We start from the raw sequence: 20,722 nt of genomic DNA, 5'->3' as shown, positions 1-20,722 counted from the left end.
TACAAAAACTAAGGGGTTAAATAAAATTAGAAAGGACAAAAATTATGACGTCTGCTGTTGCCGTCTTCGAGAGAGCTACTCTAATTTCGGCCTCGTTAAAATCCTGTCATCGACTATTTTGACGCTGAAAAAACTGCTGAATCATTTTATTTTGGATCTACGAAGTCACCGAAGTCGGAACACGTAAAATGTAGATTGACAAAAAGCAACGCCTTGATATTCTCAGCTCATTCTTCAGAATCGAATCTTGCTGTGAGCTCCGTGAGGTATAAAATCAAAAAATATTAGCGATAAAGTACTGATCGTATGGTTGAAAAGGTTGGAAAACCATAATAACCTGGAAAAATCAGGAAAAATTTTTCTAAAGATTTTCGTTCATAATTTAATCTCAACTGCGTACCTGAAAACAAGAAAAAAATCCATACATACCTTACCTCAAAAGTAAAGGTTTCATGGGGAGAATATGGCTTAAGAATGCTTTTACGAATAGAAGTTTTTCACTGACATAAACATGGTCGGTCAAGCATGATGTCTATTAAATTTATCGCCAAGAGTTTTATCTCGATTCAAGCTGAATTTTGCTAGGGACAAGAATAAAAATAATTGGGACAAGGATACGAGTAGCTTAAATGAAGCAGCATTATACTTGATTCACGGAAAAGTATCTCTTGACGGCAAATTTAATATTTTTTTCTTATTGTTCTTCAGCATGGCAGCTCCTATTGGCTTCATGGCCCTTAAGAGAAGATTTGTCTCCAATGCTTGTCAACACTTGTACTTATAGAAAGATTCTCCTTGAGTCCACAGGGAAGTTTTGGATCAGTGGCAAGTCGTGTCAATGATCGCTAAGAATCGTCCCATACTGCCGTTCTAAGGAAGAACCCCGTATGAACTTTGAAGAGTTGCCAAATTTCCTTTCATAAAATGCTCATTCTCGAGGAAAATTATGTCTATCTTTCCTTTAAATTTTCAGGAACTTTAGATCAAAATACGAACAAAATTCTCTGAAAAATTGGAAGAGAAATATTCATGAGTTTACCAGGAAATTCGTGTTTTATCAGAGGTAATGTGGCAACGCCTGATGGCTCATACGTCGTTCTTCCTTAGCGCGGCAGCATAGATCTCAGGACTCGTGCGCACTGATTGGTAGGAATCTATGTTATAGACGGTTAAAAAAGTAGGCCACGAATAATATGAATGAACCCTTATCGTGTGCGCGAAAGCATATCAAGCTTGATAAGAAAAACCGAGCACCTGAAGTGACAAACAAAGTAATTGCCGTTTCAATTAAATGTAAGACACTTATTAGAATACTTTCTTGGAAACGGAGATACTTGATTACTTTTCAGACTTGTTTCAAAGCTCAAGATACGGGATGATCCAAGCTCGTCTTTTTTTTTTATTCAAAATATGACTTTTTGCGGTTAGGTTACCGCCGAATTATAGCTCCCTCACAGAAAAATTTACCAAAAAAACATTTCTCCTCCCCCCTCCAATACAATGGTAACAATGTTCATAGTTTGAAAGAGGTGGTAATCAGGCGTCGAGGACAATCATATGCTCTTTACCGATTTCTGACGTCAAAAAAGAGGAAATCCCATTGCTTGTGTTGCGAGGGGTAGAAAGAAGATGTCAAATTTTCGAATGGCCCAAATTAATTTTCTTTAACTTCGTTCCTCACAGTCGCGCCAGTTATTGAATTTTCGCGTTTTTATGGTCGAAAGTAAGAATGGGGTTCTGCCTTCCTCCCCCCGATATTTACTCAGCCCTTCTCAAGAAATGTGAAGGATTTTGAGAAATTAGTGTGTGACATTATTTTGTCACCTCTTACATTTTGATTCGGTTAATTTGTCAATAAAAACAGCTCAAAATTGCTCCTGAGACAACTCAATTTTTAAACGTTTTCCGGAGGAGGCTCCTTGGTCCCCCTCCAACGCCACCTTGGAAAAAACACATTGGATCTAGATTCCAGACTCTTAAAAACATCGACAAGAAAAAATACTCTTGATTCAATCAGATTTAAGCTTAAATCAAGAACCAAGCCTCTTAATTTGAGCGGATTTCCGTTTGATTTAAGCTTAAATCTGATTGAAACAAGATTATTTTTTCTCGTCAATGTTTTCAAGAGTCTGGACTTTAGATCCAATGTGTTTTCTCTCCAGTGCAGAGATATCCCCCGAACTTCCCTTTGGAGCTGGGGAGTCCCAATCACCCCCCCCCCCCTCCCAAATGCTTCAAAACAGGGTGGTTTAGTGTCGCCTAGACCCCTTTTCCGAGGTGTCCTTTTGCCTCCGAGTTTCTAATGCCGGCAATGAATTCGCCCCGTTGAAAACTTAAAAGTTTGAAAAAACACCGGCAGCGAATGGACGGCAGATTCGGCGCTGGAAATCGCCATCGGTTTCGCGCGTAAATATTTCCAGAACATGTTCGGAGCCTGGGGCGGTTCGAGTTCTTTTCAAACGAGACTGGAACAAAACATCTGAAACCAGTGTGACGTGACTTGCGCAAAGTTTGAAAACTTGGCTGCCTCTTTCTGCCTTAATAGCGAAGAGAGCAGTAAGTGCATGCTGGAATGAACCTCGAGAGACATAAAAACATGTGCTAATCGTGGCTCATACAGAAATGCACTTACTGCTCTCTTCGCTGTCGCGTCAGCTTTGTGGACCGGTCTCGTCTGTTCATCGACAAGCGTCACAAATTAAGCACAGACCGTCTCCTAATTGCACGAGTACGCGCCGCGCCGCGGCGGCTCGTGGCGCGAGCAGGTTCGAGTGACGTCACCATACCGTAGGATCCGCAGCGACAATACGTCGGGAATATTCCGCAGCCCTGAAATCTCCGCGTCAATGTGTCAGGGTCAATATTGCGTGCGTGAGTGCGGGTGTGTTGGTGTGTTTACGAAACCCGAGTCCGGGGTCTTCGCAAATGCCAAAATTTACATTCCTATGATATACTACCCAAGTAGCAAAATAGAATTTTTTTCTAGAAGAAAAAAATATTAAGAAAATTTCTAGAAAAAACAAAGAAAATGAGGGTTACCCAGAAAACAGAAAGAAGAAACATTGCGAGTCAAAAGTCTGACCAAAGAAAATAGATCTATTTCATAGGTCTACTTTCTGTCAACTTCCCATTTGGAAAAAAGATAGAAAATTTATTGAAAGTAGAATAATTTTCCAGCCAATTTTTTAATGTTTTCTTTCAAGAAAATGCAAGGAAAAAATGTATTTTCTTTCTATTTTCTTGTGTCAATTTTCTAGATCTACTTTATACCTATTTTCTTTCAAGAAAAGTGTTCTATCTAGGAAGTAAACATTTTCTTGATGAGCGCCACCTAGAAAGTAGATGACAATGCTACTTGGGTATGAAATTTGGGTGTCGTTCGGGGAGGGCAGGGATCTCTCCCCCTCCCCTACTCCTGTTCTTTAAAAGTTGACCTCTTCAAGTTCTCTGTATAAATTAATCCTTTCAGGAGATAAAACAGGGTACATTTTGACGAATTTTAAGAAGGAAGTTTTTAAAGTCCCCCTCCCCCCCCCCCCTCCTCAGTACACTTTAACCTTTATTTGTATGTTTTTTCTCTTTGACCTGTCCAAAAGTGACAAGCCAGGCGACCAGTCGAAAACCAAAATTTTATCACTTAGCTTTATCCCCGATTTACCGGTTCCTCGAGGTATTTTCACGGTACGCCTAGGTTTTTTTATGGTTTTTCCTTCAAAATTCACCCTGCAAATATTGCCCGTACAGTTTTACTTCTTAGGTCCATCTCTCTGCTCTGTTAACAGAGTTTATCAGGTTTTTATTCACAAGTTGGTAATGTAGTGTAACTCAAGTTTTACCATGGAAGTACCTCTGGAACAAGTAGAGCCAACTATAAGATTATTCTCTGCTTTTTTTTAAGGTCCCGGTGTGGATGTACCAGCTCCTGACATGGGCACAGGAGAAAGAGAAATGTCCTGGATTGCCGATACTTACGCCAAAACCATTGGTAAGTTTTTCAAGAGGCAAGTACACTTTGTTCAGTCTTCGCTTGAACAGGGAGCTTATGTTAGTTTTTTTTTTTTTTTTTTTTTTTTTTTTTTTTTTTTTTTTTTTTATTTTTTTATTTCATTTATTTATTTATTTATTTTTCAGAAAATTGCGTTATGAACTTTTGAGTCACGTAAAATATTAACAACGAAATTCAGAACTAATATTTTTCGAAGCTTTGAGAGGACAAATGAGGGGCTTGGAGGACAAGGCGCATAAGTGCAGTTTTTGCTATTTCACGAAATATGTGTTTGAAATTTCAAGATTACTTTTGGGGGAACGAAAGTTCAAATTGACTTTTTGATGGTTAAAAATAGGAACTTGGAAGCGAATTCTTCACAGAACATACATTAAGACTAGTTTTACTTGAAATCATTAATATCTCAATTTTTTAAAAACTGCTTGTATACGCTTTGTCCTCCAAGCCCTTAGATGAGTCGTTAAATTTGTGAATGTTGAAAAACTTTAAACCAAAAGCAGATCCAAGTCAATTGTGTTATTATTAAATCTTTTCGAAGCTTTACACGTGTTAGTGAAGTGCAAAATATATTGAGCCCAGGTAAAATTAATCCGTATTCTTTTTTCATTACCTTTGTGGATAATATCATCGGTTGAGTTGCAGAGAGTGAGGCTCTAGTTAAGCTTAAAACCCAGAATTTTAAATTAGGTTCAATAGATTCATCGATTTTATCAGATGAAATATGATTTCAGGACACTTGGACATCAACGCCCACGCTTGTGTAACTGGGAAACCTATCAACCAAGGTGGTATTCATGGTAGAATATCCGCTACTGGCCGAGGTGTCTTTCACGGATTAGAAAATTTCATAATGGAAGCAAATTACATGAGCATGATTGGAACAACTCCTGGTTGGGGTGGCAAGACTTTCATCGTGCAGGTTTGAAATTTTTGTCGTAAGGGATAGAATTAACTGAATCAAAGTTTTTGCGTAAGGGCGTAAGTCAGGGTTGCAATGTCTTACAAGAGCTGAAGACAGTTATTTTGCATGGTTGAACAGATTTGGGAAATTTCTCCAAAAAAAATTATTACTTTCCTTCTTATGACTCAGCATACTCAACTCAGTAAAACATTTGTTTACATGCGGCAAAACGAACTGTCCTTGTTAACCTTGCATTGTTCTAGCAGGTTAAAATCTTTATGCTCTAACATTGACCAACTTATTTTACACCCCTTTATGCAGACTGTATTTTGCAATTAGGAACTAAAATTTCTGGCTCAATTTAGGAGCAACATTTATACCATTAGTTTTCCTATGCACATAAGTGTTTTTACCAATGAGCCAGATATTGTAGTTCCTTATTGCAAAATCCAGTCCATACCATCCTCAAATGAACTGAGGTGCGACCTATTATATTCTGCTGTATAGGTCAAATGAAAAGATCTGAACTATCTGACAGTAATCTAATGTTAGTTAAATCCTGAAAAATCCAGCTCTTCATTACATTTTTTAAAGGAAGTGAAATGTTTTAATGACTGCTAATTTGTTGTTTTCTTTTTCCAGGGTTTTGGTAATGTTGGTCTTCATACAATGCGATACCTTCACAGAGCAGGTGCAGTTTGCATCGGAGTGATTGAAAGAGATGGCTCCATCTATAATTCCGAGGGAATAGATCCTAAGGTAAACTAAGATGTTATCACAGTCTGTTGTCATGAATATGATTTAGGTAATACCTTCACGGAAGTCCAATTCTGTCTAACTGCAGCCTGATTGTTGAAATTAATGTCAGCACATCAAGAATCAAAAACCTATATATTACACAGCGCAGATAGGACTATGTCTTGTCTTATCCTTCGGACAAAGCTAGTTAAAGTTTCAACAATCAGGCTACTAGCCCCTCCGGCCCGAAAGGTATGTAAAATAATATGTGGACACCTTTTTAGTCGTGCGGCGAAGCCGTATAGACTCTAGGTTTCGCCGGAGGCTAAAAAGTGTCCACACTTTTAGGCTAAGTCCAAGAGGAGAATTTTCGAGGAACCCAGTAACATATGAGGTATTGATATCGGTGCATTTTGGCCCAATGGAGATGTTACATGTGCGAGGAATTTGCAATTTGACTGTTGATTCTTGTATAAAAGTTCGCGAGGAACACAATGGTGCCACTGGTTTTCTCTGAAATCATCTTCCATGCTCAAAAAAACCTCTCAAGTTGAGGCCAAAATGGAGGGGATATCCCACCCTACCCTGAGAGTCCACGTCTACATGAAGACAAACTCTCCATGCAAAGATAGGGAGCAAATACATTAGCAGGGTTGCCGTGTATTCAGTTTTGGAGTCCCCAGATAAATTGGTAGCCCTGTCAAAGTATTAGCTCCCTATATTTGCATGGAGAATAGGTCTTGATCTCGGCTTTGACTCTCAGGGTAGGGTGGGATATTCCCTCCATTTTGGCCTCAACTTGAGTGCTTTTTTTTGAGCTTGGGAGATGATTTCAGAGAAAACCAGTGGCACCATCGTGTTTCTCGTGACTTTTTACACAAGATTCAACAGTCAAATCGCAAATTCCTCACACATGCAACATCTCCATTATGCCAAATGGAATTTCTGATCATTTAGCCATGGTTTGGTAGCGTTTAGCAATCAACTGTGACCATAATGTAAAGAACCCACACAGGTGCCTTTCGGCGGAATGTCGCCCTATGGCATTCTTTATCATCAAGTCACCGTTGAACATTCGCTGTTCAATAGCGTTCAGCAACCAAGTATAGCCAAAATTTTCAGAACTCATACCTCAGATGTTCAAAGAGTGTTAACTTGTGTCGCCAAATGGAATTTCTGATCATTTAGCTATGGTTTGGTAGCGTTTAGCAATCAACTGTGACCATAATGTAAAGAACCCACACAGGTGCCTTTCGGCGGAATGTCGCCCTATGGCATTCTTTATCATCAAGTCACTGTTGAACATTTACTGTTAAGTAGCGTTTAGCAACCAAGTATAGCCAAAATTTCCAGAACTCATACCTCAGATGTTCAAAGAGTGTTAACTTGTGTCGCCAAATGGAATTTCTGATCATTTAGCTATGGTTTGGTAGCGTTTAGCAATCAACTGTGACCATAATGTAAAGAACCCACACAGGTGCCTTTCGGCGGAATGTCGCCCTATGGCATTCTTTATCATCAAGTCACTGTTGAACATTTACTGTTAAGTAGCGTTTAGCAACCAAGTATAGCCAAAATTTCCAGAACTCATACCTCAGATGTTCAAAGAGTGTTAACATGTGTCGCCAAATGGAATTTCTGATCATTTAGCCATGGTTTGGTAGCTTTTAGCAATCAACTGTGACTATAATGTAAAGAACCCACACAGGTGCCTTTCGGCGGAATGTCGCCCTATGGCATTCTTTATCATCAAGTCACTGTTGAACATTTACTGTTAAGTAGCGTTTAGCAACCAAGTATAGCCAAAATTTCCAGAACTCATACCTCAGATGTTCAAAGAGTGTTAACATGTGTCGCTAAATGGAATTTCTGATCATTTAGCCATGGTTTGGTAGCTTTTAGCAATCAACTGTGACTATAATGTAAAGAACCCACACAGGTGCCTTTCGGCGGAATGTCGCCCTATGGCATTCTTTATCATCAAGTCACTGTTGAACATTTACTGTTAAGTAGCGTTTAGCAACCAAGTATAGCCAAAATTTCCAGAACTCATACCTCAGATGTTCAAAGAGTGTTAACATGAGTCGCCAAATGGAATTTCTGATCATTTAGCCATGGTTTGGTAGCTTTTAGCAATCAACTGTGACCATAATGTAAAGAACCCACACAGGTGCCTTTCGGCTGAATGTCACCCTATGGCATTCTTTATCATCGAGTCACAGTTTAATAGCGTAAATAAGCAACCAATGGTGGCCAAAATGTCAAGACTCCAAACTGGTGCTTTTTGGCTGAATTTCGCCCAATAGGATCTTCGATGATTTATCAGTAATGGTTGATGTTTATGTTGATTAATTATTACTGTCTGAAAGTGAATCCTGTGGGAGAATATTATAGGGTTGGTTCAAACAAGTTTTAGAATTTTTTTCCTTAGCGCTAATGGACCCTAAGGGACAACTTCAATTCATCGAACTAAAAGTTTTCAATTTTTAAACCATTTTTTAACTGTCGGAACTCACTTGACCACATTATATTCATGATGAATTTAAAGAATATCGCTGTCAAAAGTTGAGTTCTCCTTCAATTTAGCACTTTTTGTCATTACCTTAAAGACCATACGGAAAGTGCTAAATCTACGGAAAACTCAACTTTTCACAGCGATATTCTTCAAATTTATCATGAATATAATGTGGTCTAGTGAGTTCTGACATTTAAAAATGGGTATGAACATTTAAGGCTTTATTTTCCTTGAATTTAAGTGGTTTTTCAGGGTCTACGGTAAGAAAAAAAGTCTAAAACACGTTAAAAGTTACTTGAACCTACCCTATAATGTTGAGCTATGACTTCAACTTTCATGAACCCTTACTTGTGCCTTTCAGCTTGATTTCGCTAAATGGAATTATTTATGATTGAAGTCGTGGTTGAGTTTACTATGCTGATAAAATATCATTGGAAAATTTAGGTTTCACCATCATAGTCTTCTACGAGGGCTGTCCCAAAAGAAACCGGACTTTTGTCATAGAAGGCGAACAGAGCGTCGTAATGAAGTTTTCTTGGGCTTGTTTGACAGCTGATAAGCTACTGAAGATGCTTGTTTTTACAGAATGCAAACATTGGTCTTGGTAAGGAAACTACACGCTTTGGAATAAAGGAAAGTCAAACGCGAGTTTGGATTTTTGTCTTTATTTCAAGAAAAATTTAGATACAACTTAAAAAAAAAAAACCAGGTTTTAAGTTAAAAACTTCGTTGCTCTCTTATTCAAGTGCTTAAAAATAAGGAAATCAACATTTTAAGCAGCTTACCAAGTCATCACCTATCCCCTTCAAAATACTCGCCAGCTTTGTCGATGCATTTTTGCCACCGTTTCTTCAATCGGGAGAAACACTGTTGAAAATCCGCAGGTTTGAATGATCGCAATTCCTTCAAGGTGAAACCGTCAACCGAGAATATTACAATGGTGTTCTGAGACGATTACGCGAATATGTCCGCAGAAAAAGGCCCGAGCTTTGGAGAGAGAATTCCTGGTTTCTGCATCACGATAACGCACCTGCCCAAGCATCCCTCCAAATTCGCGAATTTTGTGCAAAGAATGCCATGAGTGTCCTCCCTCATCCCCTCTATTCACCTGACCTGGCTCCGTGTGATTTTTTCTTCACGACTTAAATCTACCTTGAAAGGTCGACGTTTTCAAACCATTCCGGAAATTCAAGAGAACACCTTGAAGGAATTGCGATCATTCAAACCCGAGGATTTCCAACAGTGTTTCTCCCAATTGAAGAAACGGTGGCAAAAATGCATCGACAAAGTTGGCGAGTATTTTGAAGGGGATAGGTGATGACTTGGTAAGCTGCTTAAAATGTTGATTTCCTTATTTTTAAGCATTTGAATAAGATTGCAACGAAGTTTTTAACTTAAAACCTGGGTTTTTTTAAAGTTGTATCTAAATTTTTCTTGAAATAAAGACAAAAATCGCAACTCGAGTTTGACTTTCCTTTATTCCAGAGCGTGTAGTTTCCTTACCAAGACCAATGTTTGCATTCTGTAAAAACAAGCATCTTCAGTAGCTTATCAGCTTTCAAACAAGCCCAAGAAAACTTCATTACGACGCTCGGTTCGCCTTCTATGACAGAAGTCCGGTTTCTTTTGGGACAGCCCTCGTAAAAATAACCATCAGCATTACTGCACCAACCAAAATCTAGCCCAAAAAAAAAAATAGTTCGGCTGAAAAAGTGGGAGAAATTGGGATGTGCAGTCTCAAAATAAAAATACCTAGCTGTGATTGGACATAGCTTTGCTTTCATTGAGACTTTCAAATTTTATGAATAAAAAACAGTACGCATTTAGCAAAAACAGTTAGTTTTGTCCTTACCTGTAGACCATACAAAAAGAGCTAAATTGAAGGAGAACTTAGCTTTTGACAGCGATGCTCTTCAAATTTTTCATATACCTGTACAATGTGTTCTAATGAGTTTGGATGGTAAAAAATGGTCAGAAACATTTAAAGCTTTATTTTCCATGAATGTAAGTTGTCGTTCAGGATAGATTCTGACGACTAGATCCTTACTAGAGTAAGGAAAGAAAGTCTAAAATTGTTAAAAATCACAGAAAAACGCGAAAAAAGAAAAAAGTCGGAAAAGGAAGTCAAATTTACATAACAATTAAATTAACATAAAAATTTCGTAAAAAGTATTGGAAATTACGAACAAATGTATTTACGTAAAAACTGTATTAAAAGGAAAGTTAATTTTAATTAAGAAAAATAATCTTGGTAAATCAATTTCTCACGTAAATTTGACTCAAAATTCATTTAAAAAACAGGGCCGGATTCACCTACTTGCCGCCCATGGGCCGGATTTACCTACTTGCTGCCTATGGGCCACCTGTATTTTGCCGCCCCCTTCTCATTCGTTTCGAAACATCAATAAAAAACAACTTAATCGGCCCGAAACAGTAACAGAGAAACAACTTAAAACGGGACTAAGGACGCAAATAATAAAAAGAAACACATAAAATATAATAAGAAACCCGGGACGTTTCGCAGGGATCACACCCGCATTTTCAACCGGCAAAACAAGAAAAATTAAAAGAAAGGACACTATGCCCCTCACTACTAGCAAAAGTTCGCACGGAACTTTGCGTGAAAGTTAAGTTCCGTAAACCTATCTACATATGTGTGAACAAGGCCTTCCATTTGTAAGAAATGAAGGTAAAAATTATGCAAGAACAAACATAAATGTGGTTTAATAATTTTAACTTCCGCCGCCGCGCCGCGCTGACCGCACTGTGTTTGGCGCAATGCGTGAAGTATTCCTACAGTCTTGTAGGCGCTATGCGTTTCACGCCGACCGCCGCACAGTGGATTGAGTCAATTAGAGGGGTCGGACATGAAATTTTTGACAAGAACTGCAAATGTTGATGTTTATTTCGTTACATTTTAAAGTTCAAGGGGTGATACTGGAAGAAAATATCACGAGAAAACCAGTGGAACAGCTTGCAGAACATTAGATTCTTGTATAAACGGAGTTATGAGCGTTTTAAGTTCCCAAATTTTTTCCGACCTCTCTCATTGACTCGATTCACCGTGCGCCGCGCTGAGGGCTTCTCCTTTCTATCTCAAGTCCTCATCATCACTGCTGCACCGCTCCATGCCAAATTGGCTGTTTAGTTTCTCTCTTAACTCGACTAATTAAAGGTGCTGTCTCTTGTGTCACCGAAAGATGCTTTCTCGTTTGTAATTTTTTTTTTCTGAATCCGATTTTTTTTAAACCTACATTTTAAAAAAATGCAAAATTTGCCGCCCCCTGCGTTAAGAAATGAGAGAGAGATGCTGTACTCGATTATCTAATGCATCTGACGAGTTTTTCAATTCAAAAAGGAACGTATTACACTCCACAAATAAATCACGTTTGAAGCGCAAACCGGAAAAAACACGATTTGTCAAAAGTATTCATTAAGTATTGCACTTTCCACAGAAGCATGTTGCACAAAAATGTCACTGTAACGACTTCCGGATATGGTTGCGACCAACTTAAGGCTCAAAATTTTGATTTGTTTGCTCCCTAAAAAAAATGGTCCATCTCTGTAACCGTGCTCACCAAAACTGACGATCTCACGACACGACGACGACGACAGCCTGTGACCCTGGGGTCACAGGCTGTCGTGGTCCCGGAGACATTTTTCAGGGTTGAAATCCTTCCTCTTATTTAATTGTTTTTTAAATAAACTTAGGCTAGGACACTATCCCTAAATAACAAACAGACCAATTTGGCTCCAATGCCTCGAGCTCTGCACGTGTAAACTTGAGTTTTTTGTTTTTATTACTCTCGCTTTTTATTACTTTCGTCGGTCTGCTCAGGGCCGAAGGGGGCCCTCCCTCCCCCCTTCCTCCTCTTACAGTCACGCCGCGTCATTTTTGTGGGAACATTGATCAGCGTTTCGAACCTTAAGGCTCAGTTCGGGTGCGATATTCTATCGTCTACGCGCCCAACCCCCCCCCCCCCCCCTCCCCCTCCCCTCCCAAAGACGCTCCGCGCCACCAGACTATCGATATTTTAGACCAAAATATTGTATCGATATTTCAACGTTGATATATCGTCCGTATCCATACATTTATCTCCAGAAATATCGAATCAATTTTTCTTTCTTTCTCCTGCTGAGTTGTGTATTTTACACCTCGGAAAATCGGAAATTATGGTCAATTTTTCATAGTTCGAATTTCGGATTTCGCTGGCCAGGTTGTACAGACCTACGTCACAGGGTAAACAAACCTCAAGATGCAAATACCTCCTTTTTTTCTCTATGTAGGTATAGGACTTTTCGCGTGGCTGCTCGACGGTTTGTTAATCTGTGGAGGTTAAGCTACATTCACGCGTCGCAAGCAACCTGGCGCGTCTGCTTCTTGCTACTGCGAGTGCGCCTTCATTTCCTCCTGCACGCAACAAGGACAACCGCGATGATAAAGAATTCCATTCGGCGAAATCGAGCCGAGAGCAGGCACCACGAGTATATACATATGGGTTATTTTAGTGATGGGTGGGATTTTATTTAAAATTCCTATGAATCCTAGGTATAGTATTTACTTTAGTAAACAATTATCATTTATTCCATCACTTCTTCGGATTATTTATTTTTAATCAAAATATATTCATGTGAAGTGTAGCTCATCTGCATTTTTCTTTCCCTGGAACCTAAATGTATATTATGAGTTTGAATCCATCAGAAACTAAGTCAGTCAAAATCAAATTTAACTACATACGAAGTGAAAACGATTTGAATTTCGCAAATCAAAGTGATAGTTAAAGCAACCAAACTGTGTCAGAAATGTTCCCAAATTACTAGGTAAGGCTTTTATCAGCTCATCATCTGATCCAATAATTTTAATTGTGGCATTTCATTCGGCATGTCGCCGCACGACTTCTATGATACTCAAAGTCTCACATATATAATTTGAAAGGGGGGGTCTGGGGGGGCGGCGCCCCCTCAGCAGGTAGCTTTTGCTACTTGTTTTAGATGTCATGGTTACTTGTGTCATAGAAGTTACACCATAATTCAGCCATATTAATAAAATAAAAAAATCTTTGCATCTTTGATTATAAAAAATTTGATATTCATCAATGGAACACGGGAGATTTATGTGGTTTTTCCCAAGAAAATCCCAGGGAAGTGGGAGAAAACTTTTGTTTCTCATCTGGGAAATGAGCCTCATTCGGTGAGGGAATGAGCTCCGGAAAATCAGGGAATGAGCATAGTTAGAATTCTAGACACCATAAATTAGTGCATTTCGTGTTCATCAATTCAAAATGGGCTTCAATAGTAATTCCATTCCATCATTAATTAGTCAACTGAATTTTCCATAAACTTTTGATGAGATGATGTATCTTGTGGTGCCGAAATTTTTACCTCAAATTTTGGTCCATTGGTGTCTACGATAATCACACAAAATTTTCCTTGTTTCAATTTGAGTTACTTCTTCCCTGCATCGTTAATGTTCTCTAAACCTAGAATTTTTGTTTATTTTTAGCAACTAGAGGACTATCACCAAGAAAATGGAACAATTGTAGGTTTCCCTGGTGCCCAACCGTACACAGGAGAAAATCTCATGTTTGAGCCGTGTGACATCTTTATCCCTGCTGCCATAGAAAAAGTGATCACCAAAGAAAATGCCTCCAGATTCCAATGCAAGGTAATTCCATCTTATTTTTTTCTCAAGCTAATAGATTTAAAAAATCAAACTTCCAAGCTTAATCTACTCTGCTATCCAAGTGCACTTGACAAATATTTAAGAATGCACAGAATAAGTTTTGTGAGAGATGTTAGAGAAGACAGGTACAAAGAACTTTTCTCAGGAGTAAATTGTCCAACAAAGTCATAGCCCGCTAATTCATAGATTTCTTCCAGTCGGCTTGCTATTCTTTCTCTGAAAAACCTCCATAAAAATGAAGAAAAAGATGAGAGGAGAGCTACTCGAAAGTATTAACAAAGCTAGGAAAGAAATTTTTTTCTTGTCTCTGGACGTAATGACAGTAGTAAGTTATAATTATGAGTCACTTAAACTAATTATTTTTTGTAGATTGTCGGAGAAGCTGCCAATGGACCTACTACACCTGCTGCTGACAAAATCCTTCAAGACCGCAATATCTTAGTGATTCCTGATCTGTATATGAATGCTGGTGGTGTGACTGTTTCTTTCTTTGAATGGCTCAAAAATTTGAACCATGTCTCTTACGGTCGCTTGACATTTAAGTATGAAAGGGAATCCAACTACCATCTACTTGGTATGCATTATATCCAATAGTAATTTTATATTCTTTCTTTGATCACAACATTTACGATCATTTCAACACATGGTAGCATTTTTTCTCCTTATCAATTTTTTTAGTAGTTACTGTTTATTACAAATTTAATTATCCGTTGTCGGGTTTGAATCAATATCTTGTGCAAAACTGAGACTTGATTTAGTCACAGATGTGCATTCCCTTGTCACACATTAGCTTGAGCTGGGATCATTTGTGAGCATCAAAAGAGATATTCTCACACAATGCTGCGGTTGTCAGTGAAAATGTATTTTTCCCCTACTCAAGCATCCAAAATGGACTAAAGGCTCTCAATCAGTTGTGATGGTTTTATTCTAGTCTTGGCAGGAAGCTGGAAAAAGGTTGCTGATTCTGTCATATTTGATTCTTATTGGTCCGATTATAGCTTGGGATTTGCCAGAGGCACGAGCGAACCAATAAAAATTAAATATTACAGCATCGGTTACCCATTTCAAACCCCCCAAGACTGAAACGGAATCAACATAACTGACCGTTTTTTCAGTTTTGTGCTCTTGAATAAGTGAGCGTATACCTTCGTTTTACTTACCTCAATTTTGAAGAACTCTCAGCTGCTTCCAACACTATCAAAATGGCCAATTGAAAAAAAAAAACCAGTACTTATGTTGAGAATCATTACTATTTTATCAAAATATTAATATAATGATAAAATATATTCAATATTATGCTATTCCTTTTAGTTTTTCTTCCATATTTTCAACAAATTTGTTTCTATAGCAGTCTCTATTTTTTGTTTTGTCAACAGAGTCAGTACAAGAGTCACTGGAACGCAGGTTTGGACGTGTTGGTGGACGCATCCCTGTCACGCCGTCAGAATCATTCCAGAAAAGAATCTCCGGTGCATCAGAAAAAGATATTGTTCATTCAGGGCTGGATTACACAATGGAACGATCAGCTAGGGTAAGATAAAATTTTTGTCCCATGATTTTGGTTCTAAATATATTTCTATCAGCATTTTGATCTCATGTTATAACTTATTCTACAAGGAAAAAGAGTGGGTATCAAGAACCTCTTAAAGTGCCGCTCCTGAGGTACCCAAGTCTGGTGCTCAAGTCAGCTACCAAAGGCGGCATAAGAATGTCAGAGAAGAGATCGAATTTTATTGACGGATCGTTCTGCCAATGTCAATCACCTACTTGTGCAGTAGACTTATGCGCTTTCAGTGCCATATCCTTGGGTTTGAGACAAAGATGTCAACAATACTCTGGCTTATCGAGCCAATGTAGATGCTGTTTAGATAAATGTTTTTAGATGATGGTAAATTTACTGATATAGTACCAAATGACCAAATTGATAGTGAAAGTAAAAAAAAACACACATTTTGATCGCTAAGTTTAAAAAAAAAAAAATTTCCTTCTACTTTTTTTTTAAAGAAAACTGAGTTAATGTTTATTTGTGATTTTTGCAGAATATTCTGCATAGAACGAAAAAAAAAATCAATCAATCAATCAGTAAAAGTTTCATGAGATGCTGCCCGTTGATTTTACATACCTTGCTCAGTTGTGTGAAAGATGTGCTTGACCTCACAACTATGTTTCAAAATCCTACAGTTTTTCTCTCATTTTTATTTGCATGAACGGTCAATAATCAATGTCTCTATTTTTTTTCCAGGCAATCATGAAAACTGCCATGAAGTATAACTTGGGCCTGGATCTTCGAACTGCCGCCTACGTCAATTCAATTGAAAAGATATTCACAACTTACAAAGAGGCTGGCTTAGCGTTTTAAAATTGTTAAAATTTGTCTGGATTTATCTGAAATTGATTGCATTTAGTTTTCATGTTATCGACTTTTTCTTTGAAATTAATAAGGGTACATAATTTGAATGATGCTTCCCATTTGCATCTGAAATGTTTATTCGCGTGCAATGTCCCATTAAACTGAGGCAAACCATTGCAAAAATGATATTTGATCTTACCTCTTGTGGATCCATTTATAACCGTACTAAAAGAATCAAATTTTAAGAACCATGTGAGCCGCTTTTGTTTACAAAATTTCAAGCTCAATTTTTGTCCTTTTTACATCACAAATGATCTGTTTTATCTGATTTAGAATGGCATTTTCAACGGTTTTGTCTAAGTTTCATTTTAAAAATCTTGCTCAAAACTTTTTCAGATGTAGAGTTGTAAGTTATTTTATCCATTTTCAACTCAAGGATAACCAGCCATAAACTCTGAGATGATGCCTTTTCTTTTCTCGTTTATTGCATCCACTCAATAGTTTTTCCTTTCATAATATGGGCAAACGGAATCGTAATCACTTTTCACGAATTTTTTTTTTTTAATATTACCTATGTTACTCTGTTTCTTTTATGTTTATTTCATATAATTCGTGATTGGGTGTCCAAAACTTCTAAAGTTTTTTTTTTTTTTTTTTTATTTAGAAAGAGGAAAGTTTAATTCTCGTGCTTTTTCCTAGTTGATTATTATGATAGAAATTATTTCAATCTGCGTATAATGTATCACTCTGTTTTGAGGTACATATTGAATAATGAATTAAAATGTTGTAGAGTAAGCTCTCATATGTTTAGCCACCTTAGTATCTTTATTGTAGTGTGAAGAAGCAGGCAGAGGACAGTAAGTGTGATATCTTACCAAATTTTTAGAATGAGAGCAGTGCAATGGCTGAACTTCAAGAAGATGGCGGATTTCAAAATGTTGACGCATTCTTTGTATTTTGTAGGATAAACAGATCCATATAATCTCCTGAAATTTTCTCTGATTTTTTTCTATTTCTCTTTAATTGTCTGATAAAAATTCCAAGCCATATTGTTGATATGTTTTTCCTTCACAAATCTCGAAGAAGTGCAAACATTTAAAACTTTTTAATTCCAAAACTTGATTTTGGAGTTTAGTCATCTAACAGTATTATCATATTCTACATGTCATCGAGAGTTGGAAACTCTGATGAAATCCTCTCTACTTTGCTTGTTTGCTTCACCTATAGAAATAATTAAGAAACAAATGTTTGAAATGGTGCAAGTTTTTGAAAACCTGCTGCTGGACATCAGCATCAGGTGAAGAGTCCTAAAAGAAGACTCAAAATTCTTATTGAGAAGTATTTCAACATCACTTTGTAATGTGATATGTTGAGTTCCTCCATGAATATGCTTTTTTGTTATTCCTTATTGTTTTTTCTCTTGTATATTTTCCTTAAGCTTTATTAATGAATTTTTGACTTGTGTTTATGTGTGCGGATGTTTGTTTTTGCTTTTATCTATGCTTCTATAAATAATGGAAAATCTTTGCCAATATTTTCAAAGTAGTGCGGTTCAGTTTGTAGGTGGAACTTAACGCAAGTATTTAAACTTAGTGGCTTGTCAATGCCATTCATTATAATTTCAATTTCCTCAGCTGTGGAGGTTTGCTCTTCTGGATTCTATGCCCTTTGAATCCAGTTATTAACCCTAGTCTGCCTGAGTGGGGTCAGATTGACCCCACGGGAGTTTCAACTCTTTGCCATTTCTTGTGGTATGCACGAAATTTTTTGTCCTTCACAAATAGCTCTACAAAAACATCTAGGAACACGATTTTGAGGGGGAAAAAAAAAAAAAAAAAATGTGCATGAGAGATCAAAAAATTCACGAGTACCCCTAGAAAGCCTGAGCGGGGTCAGATATCCTTAAAACATATATTTCACCATTTATCATCACAAAAGCTTACTTTGAAGGTGTATTCATTTTCCTCTTTTTAATTTTTTTCAGAAACTTATAAAACAAGCAAAATTTTTCAGATTTTTTTCGTTTTCAGTATTTAGTAGCCCTATGATTTTTTTTTTCTCATGCTGAGGACAACATGGCAACACGTGTATGATAAAATGGTTGCATACCCTGCGCCGTGTTTTTTAAAACTTAGATATGCTTTATGGTTAAGGCCTGTAAGGTTATTGCACTGATATTAACTAAAAACATGAAAAAAAAAAAAAACATAGCTAACTAGTTGATTTTCAGCTGGGGTCAAAGTGACCCCGCTCAGGCTTTCTCGTTGGTTCAGAGGCTCAGGCAGACTAGGGTTAACTTATTGTTTGCTTCAAAGATATGTAATAACTTGCCAACATATTACTATCCTTCTCACATGTCACCTGCACCAAACCAAGTGAATTTGTTTTACAAATTAGTCAGCTAATTTTCAGAAATATTGACGAACAGCACAAAAATAAACTACTAATCTTTTGAATTAATCTAATACACGATTGTCAACTTGAATATTCGAAAGGATTTACAATTGACTTTAACCCCCTAAATTCTTTTTTTCTCTTCCTTTTCTTCTTTTAGCTCTCATTTTTAATTTTTTCCCCCATTAGATTGATCGACACTCGGCTCTTGTATATCAACATTATGGATTGTCCAAAAAAAAGATAGATATGAATCTGTTTTTTTGCTGAAGTTTTGATACATTGCCACTGTCTTTTTTGTATTGTTTTAAGTGACGTAATGTAATCCGGTCTATACCTGTCAGGGAGAAGGTCCAAGATAATTCAGCTTGTATCTACCTTTTGTTTCTCTTGTTCAGAAATAATTATCCGGTCTGTAAGTCATATTCTTTTTAACTATGTTCTCGTTAGTTTTTCATTTAATATTATCTAGGACCATTATTTTATCATGTGCTACAAACTAACCGAACATCACCAAAAAATAAAAATTGTCAATGATACCCCTGAAAAGTGTGTTCCTCACATCTGAAGTTATAACCTAACAATTTTGCTAGATTGTATTTTAGTTCTGTCAATGTCAATACCAAGTTATAAAACGGGATGAAAATCTGTGGTCTTCATTTCTAATCTTAAATGATGCAGAAAGCAAAACCAATATGAATATTCTCTTGCCTCCTTTTCAAAGTCAACCAACTCATTTGACATGAACTCTAGCAAATCATCGAAAATCTACCTTTTAGTACCCTTAAGGATTCATTTCAACACTTGTCTACTCTTAGTCAAATTTAGTAACATTTTGTCGTAAGAAACCTTCATTCATAGGGAATTGTAAAATCAACGACTGCTTTAGTAGGAAAACTTGTAAAATAAAGACAGGGCTTCAAGGAAGATTGCCACGAGCAGTCAATCATCTATTGCAAGAAGCAACGTACAAGAAAGCAATAACTATGAAAAGATGTTTCTTTCAAACAAGAGTCTCATCAGTTTTGCTTTCAACATTGCAGTGCAGCGGGCTGATTTTTGAAATTGATAAACAAAGTCATAGACAGAGAGGATAAAGGAAAAATGGAGTGATCCCATTTTTCCATCATTTTTGCCCACAGGCCTATCGAAACTACCCATTTTAACCAATAGGATTGTTCCACTTTCACTTTGTCTTTGTTTATCAATTTCAATAATCAGCCTGCATATATCTAATAGGGTTCCGCGTCTGTGAAAGAGTATCAAACATCCTAACGCCTCCCATCATTTCTATCTCGTAAATTTTCACCATTTTTTCTCTCTATCTTTAAAGGTCTTGATTTGCTTGCAAAAAATAAAAACTTTAAACCACCAACCCGCAGATCGGATTGATGCGGATAAGCGTTGGGTCATGATAAACATGCTCCCAGTCCCTTATAGAGAGTTGCTCCAATGCATTTTAGATTATTTTTAAAACCAGTTAGATTTGGTATAATTTGCAAATTATCAATATTTTAAGTTGCAAATTCTTCAACATTCCAGTCCCCAGCCAGAAATTCACTGCTTTATCTCACAACGCTTTGTAATCAGTATTTTGTTTGGATGATTGATTTTCTTACAAACGCCTTTTTCCTGATCTACCTCTTTTTATTTTTGCACAGCTTATTCTACTTGTTGGAATGTTGTCGGCAAATATATTTTTTGCTTTTTTATTTTTAATCATGTTAGCGATTCGCTCAATTTTCTTATCGTTAAATACTTAGCGTGCATTTTCATTTTATGAATAATGAGTATCACATATTGCAGAAGGACAAGTGCCATAGAGTTGAAAATCTATAAAACTTTGGAAAGATGAAATTGTGAAAACCGTTTTGAATTTGTCAGAGAATTGTTTGTGTGTTAAGTAATGAAATTCAATGGTTTTGTGTTGTGTCAGTTTCAAGGAATTTAGTATGAACCATGTAACTTTTAGAACTCTCTGTGTGACAGGTCTTAAAAATGAAACCGTTTACAGAGGGACAGATTGATCCTCATCAAGAAATACTTCCTGGAGCAGCGCTCCGACTGTCCTCAAACAAACGTATAATTTAACTGTATCCTCATTTTTGCTAAATATATTGATCCTTTTGAATTGA

The 20,722-nt window shown here is 37.1% G+C and overlaps 1 protein-coding gene across 1 annotated transcript in view; it reads left to right on the top strand.

The window, feature by feature from the left end:
- Window positions 1-20,722, top strand: part of Gdh (glutamate dehydrogenase, mitochondrial) — a 52,257-nt gene extending 31,535 nt beyond the window's left edge. Inside the window, exons 3-9 of the mRNA XM_019055761.2 lie at window positions 3,899-3,985; window positions 4,738-4,925; window positions 5,550-5,666; window positions 13,664-13,825; window positions 14,213-14,417; window positions 15,220-15,374; window positions 16,086-20,722. Coding sequence (XP_018911306.1) covers window positions 3,899-3,985; window positions 4,738-4,925; window positions 5,550-5,666; window positions 13,664-13,825; window positions 14,213-14,417; window positions 15,220-15,374; window positions 16,086-16,202 — 1,031 coding nt within the window. The 3' untranslated portion in view covers window positions 16,203-20,722. The remainder of the gene's footprint in view (window positions 1-3,898; window positions 3,986-4,737; window positions 4,926-5,549; window positions 5,667-13,663; window positions 13,826-14,212; window positions 14,418-15,219; window positions 15,375-16,085) is intronic.

Source organism: Bemisia tabaci, chromosome 2, assembly GCF_918797505.1.
Source record: "Bemisia tabaci chromosome 2, PGI_BMITA_v3".
Lineage (NCBI taxonomy): Eukaryota > Metazoa > Arthropoda > Insecta > Hemiptera > Aleyrodidae > Bemisia > Bemisia tabaci.
Note: the sequence above shows the minus strand (reverse complement) of the source record. Positions and strands in the feature narration are given on the sequence as shown.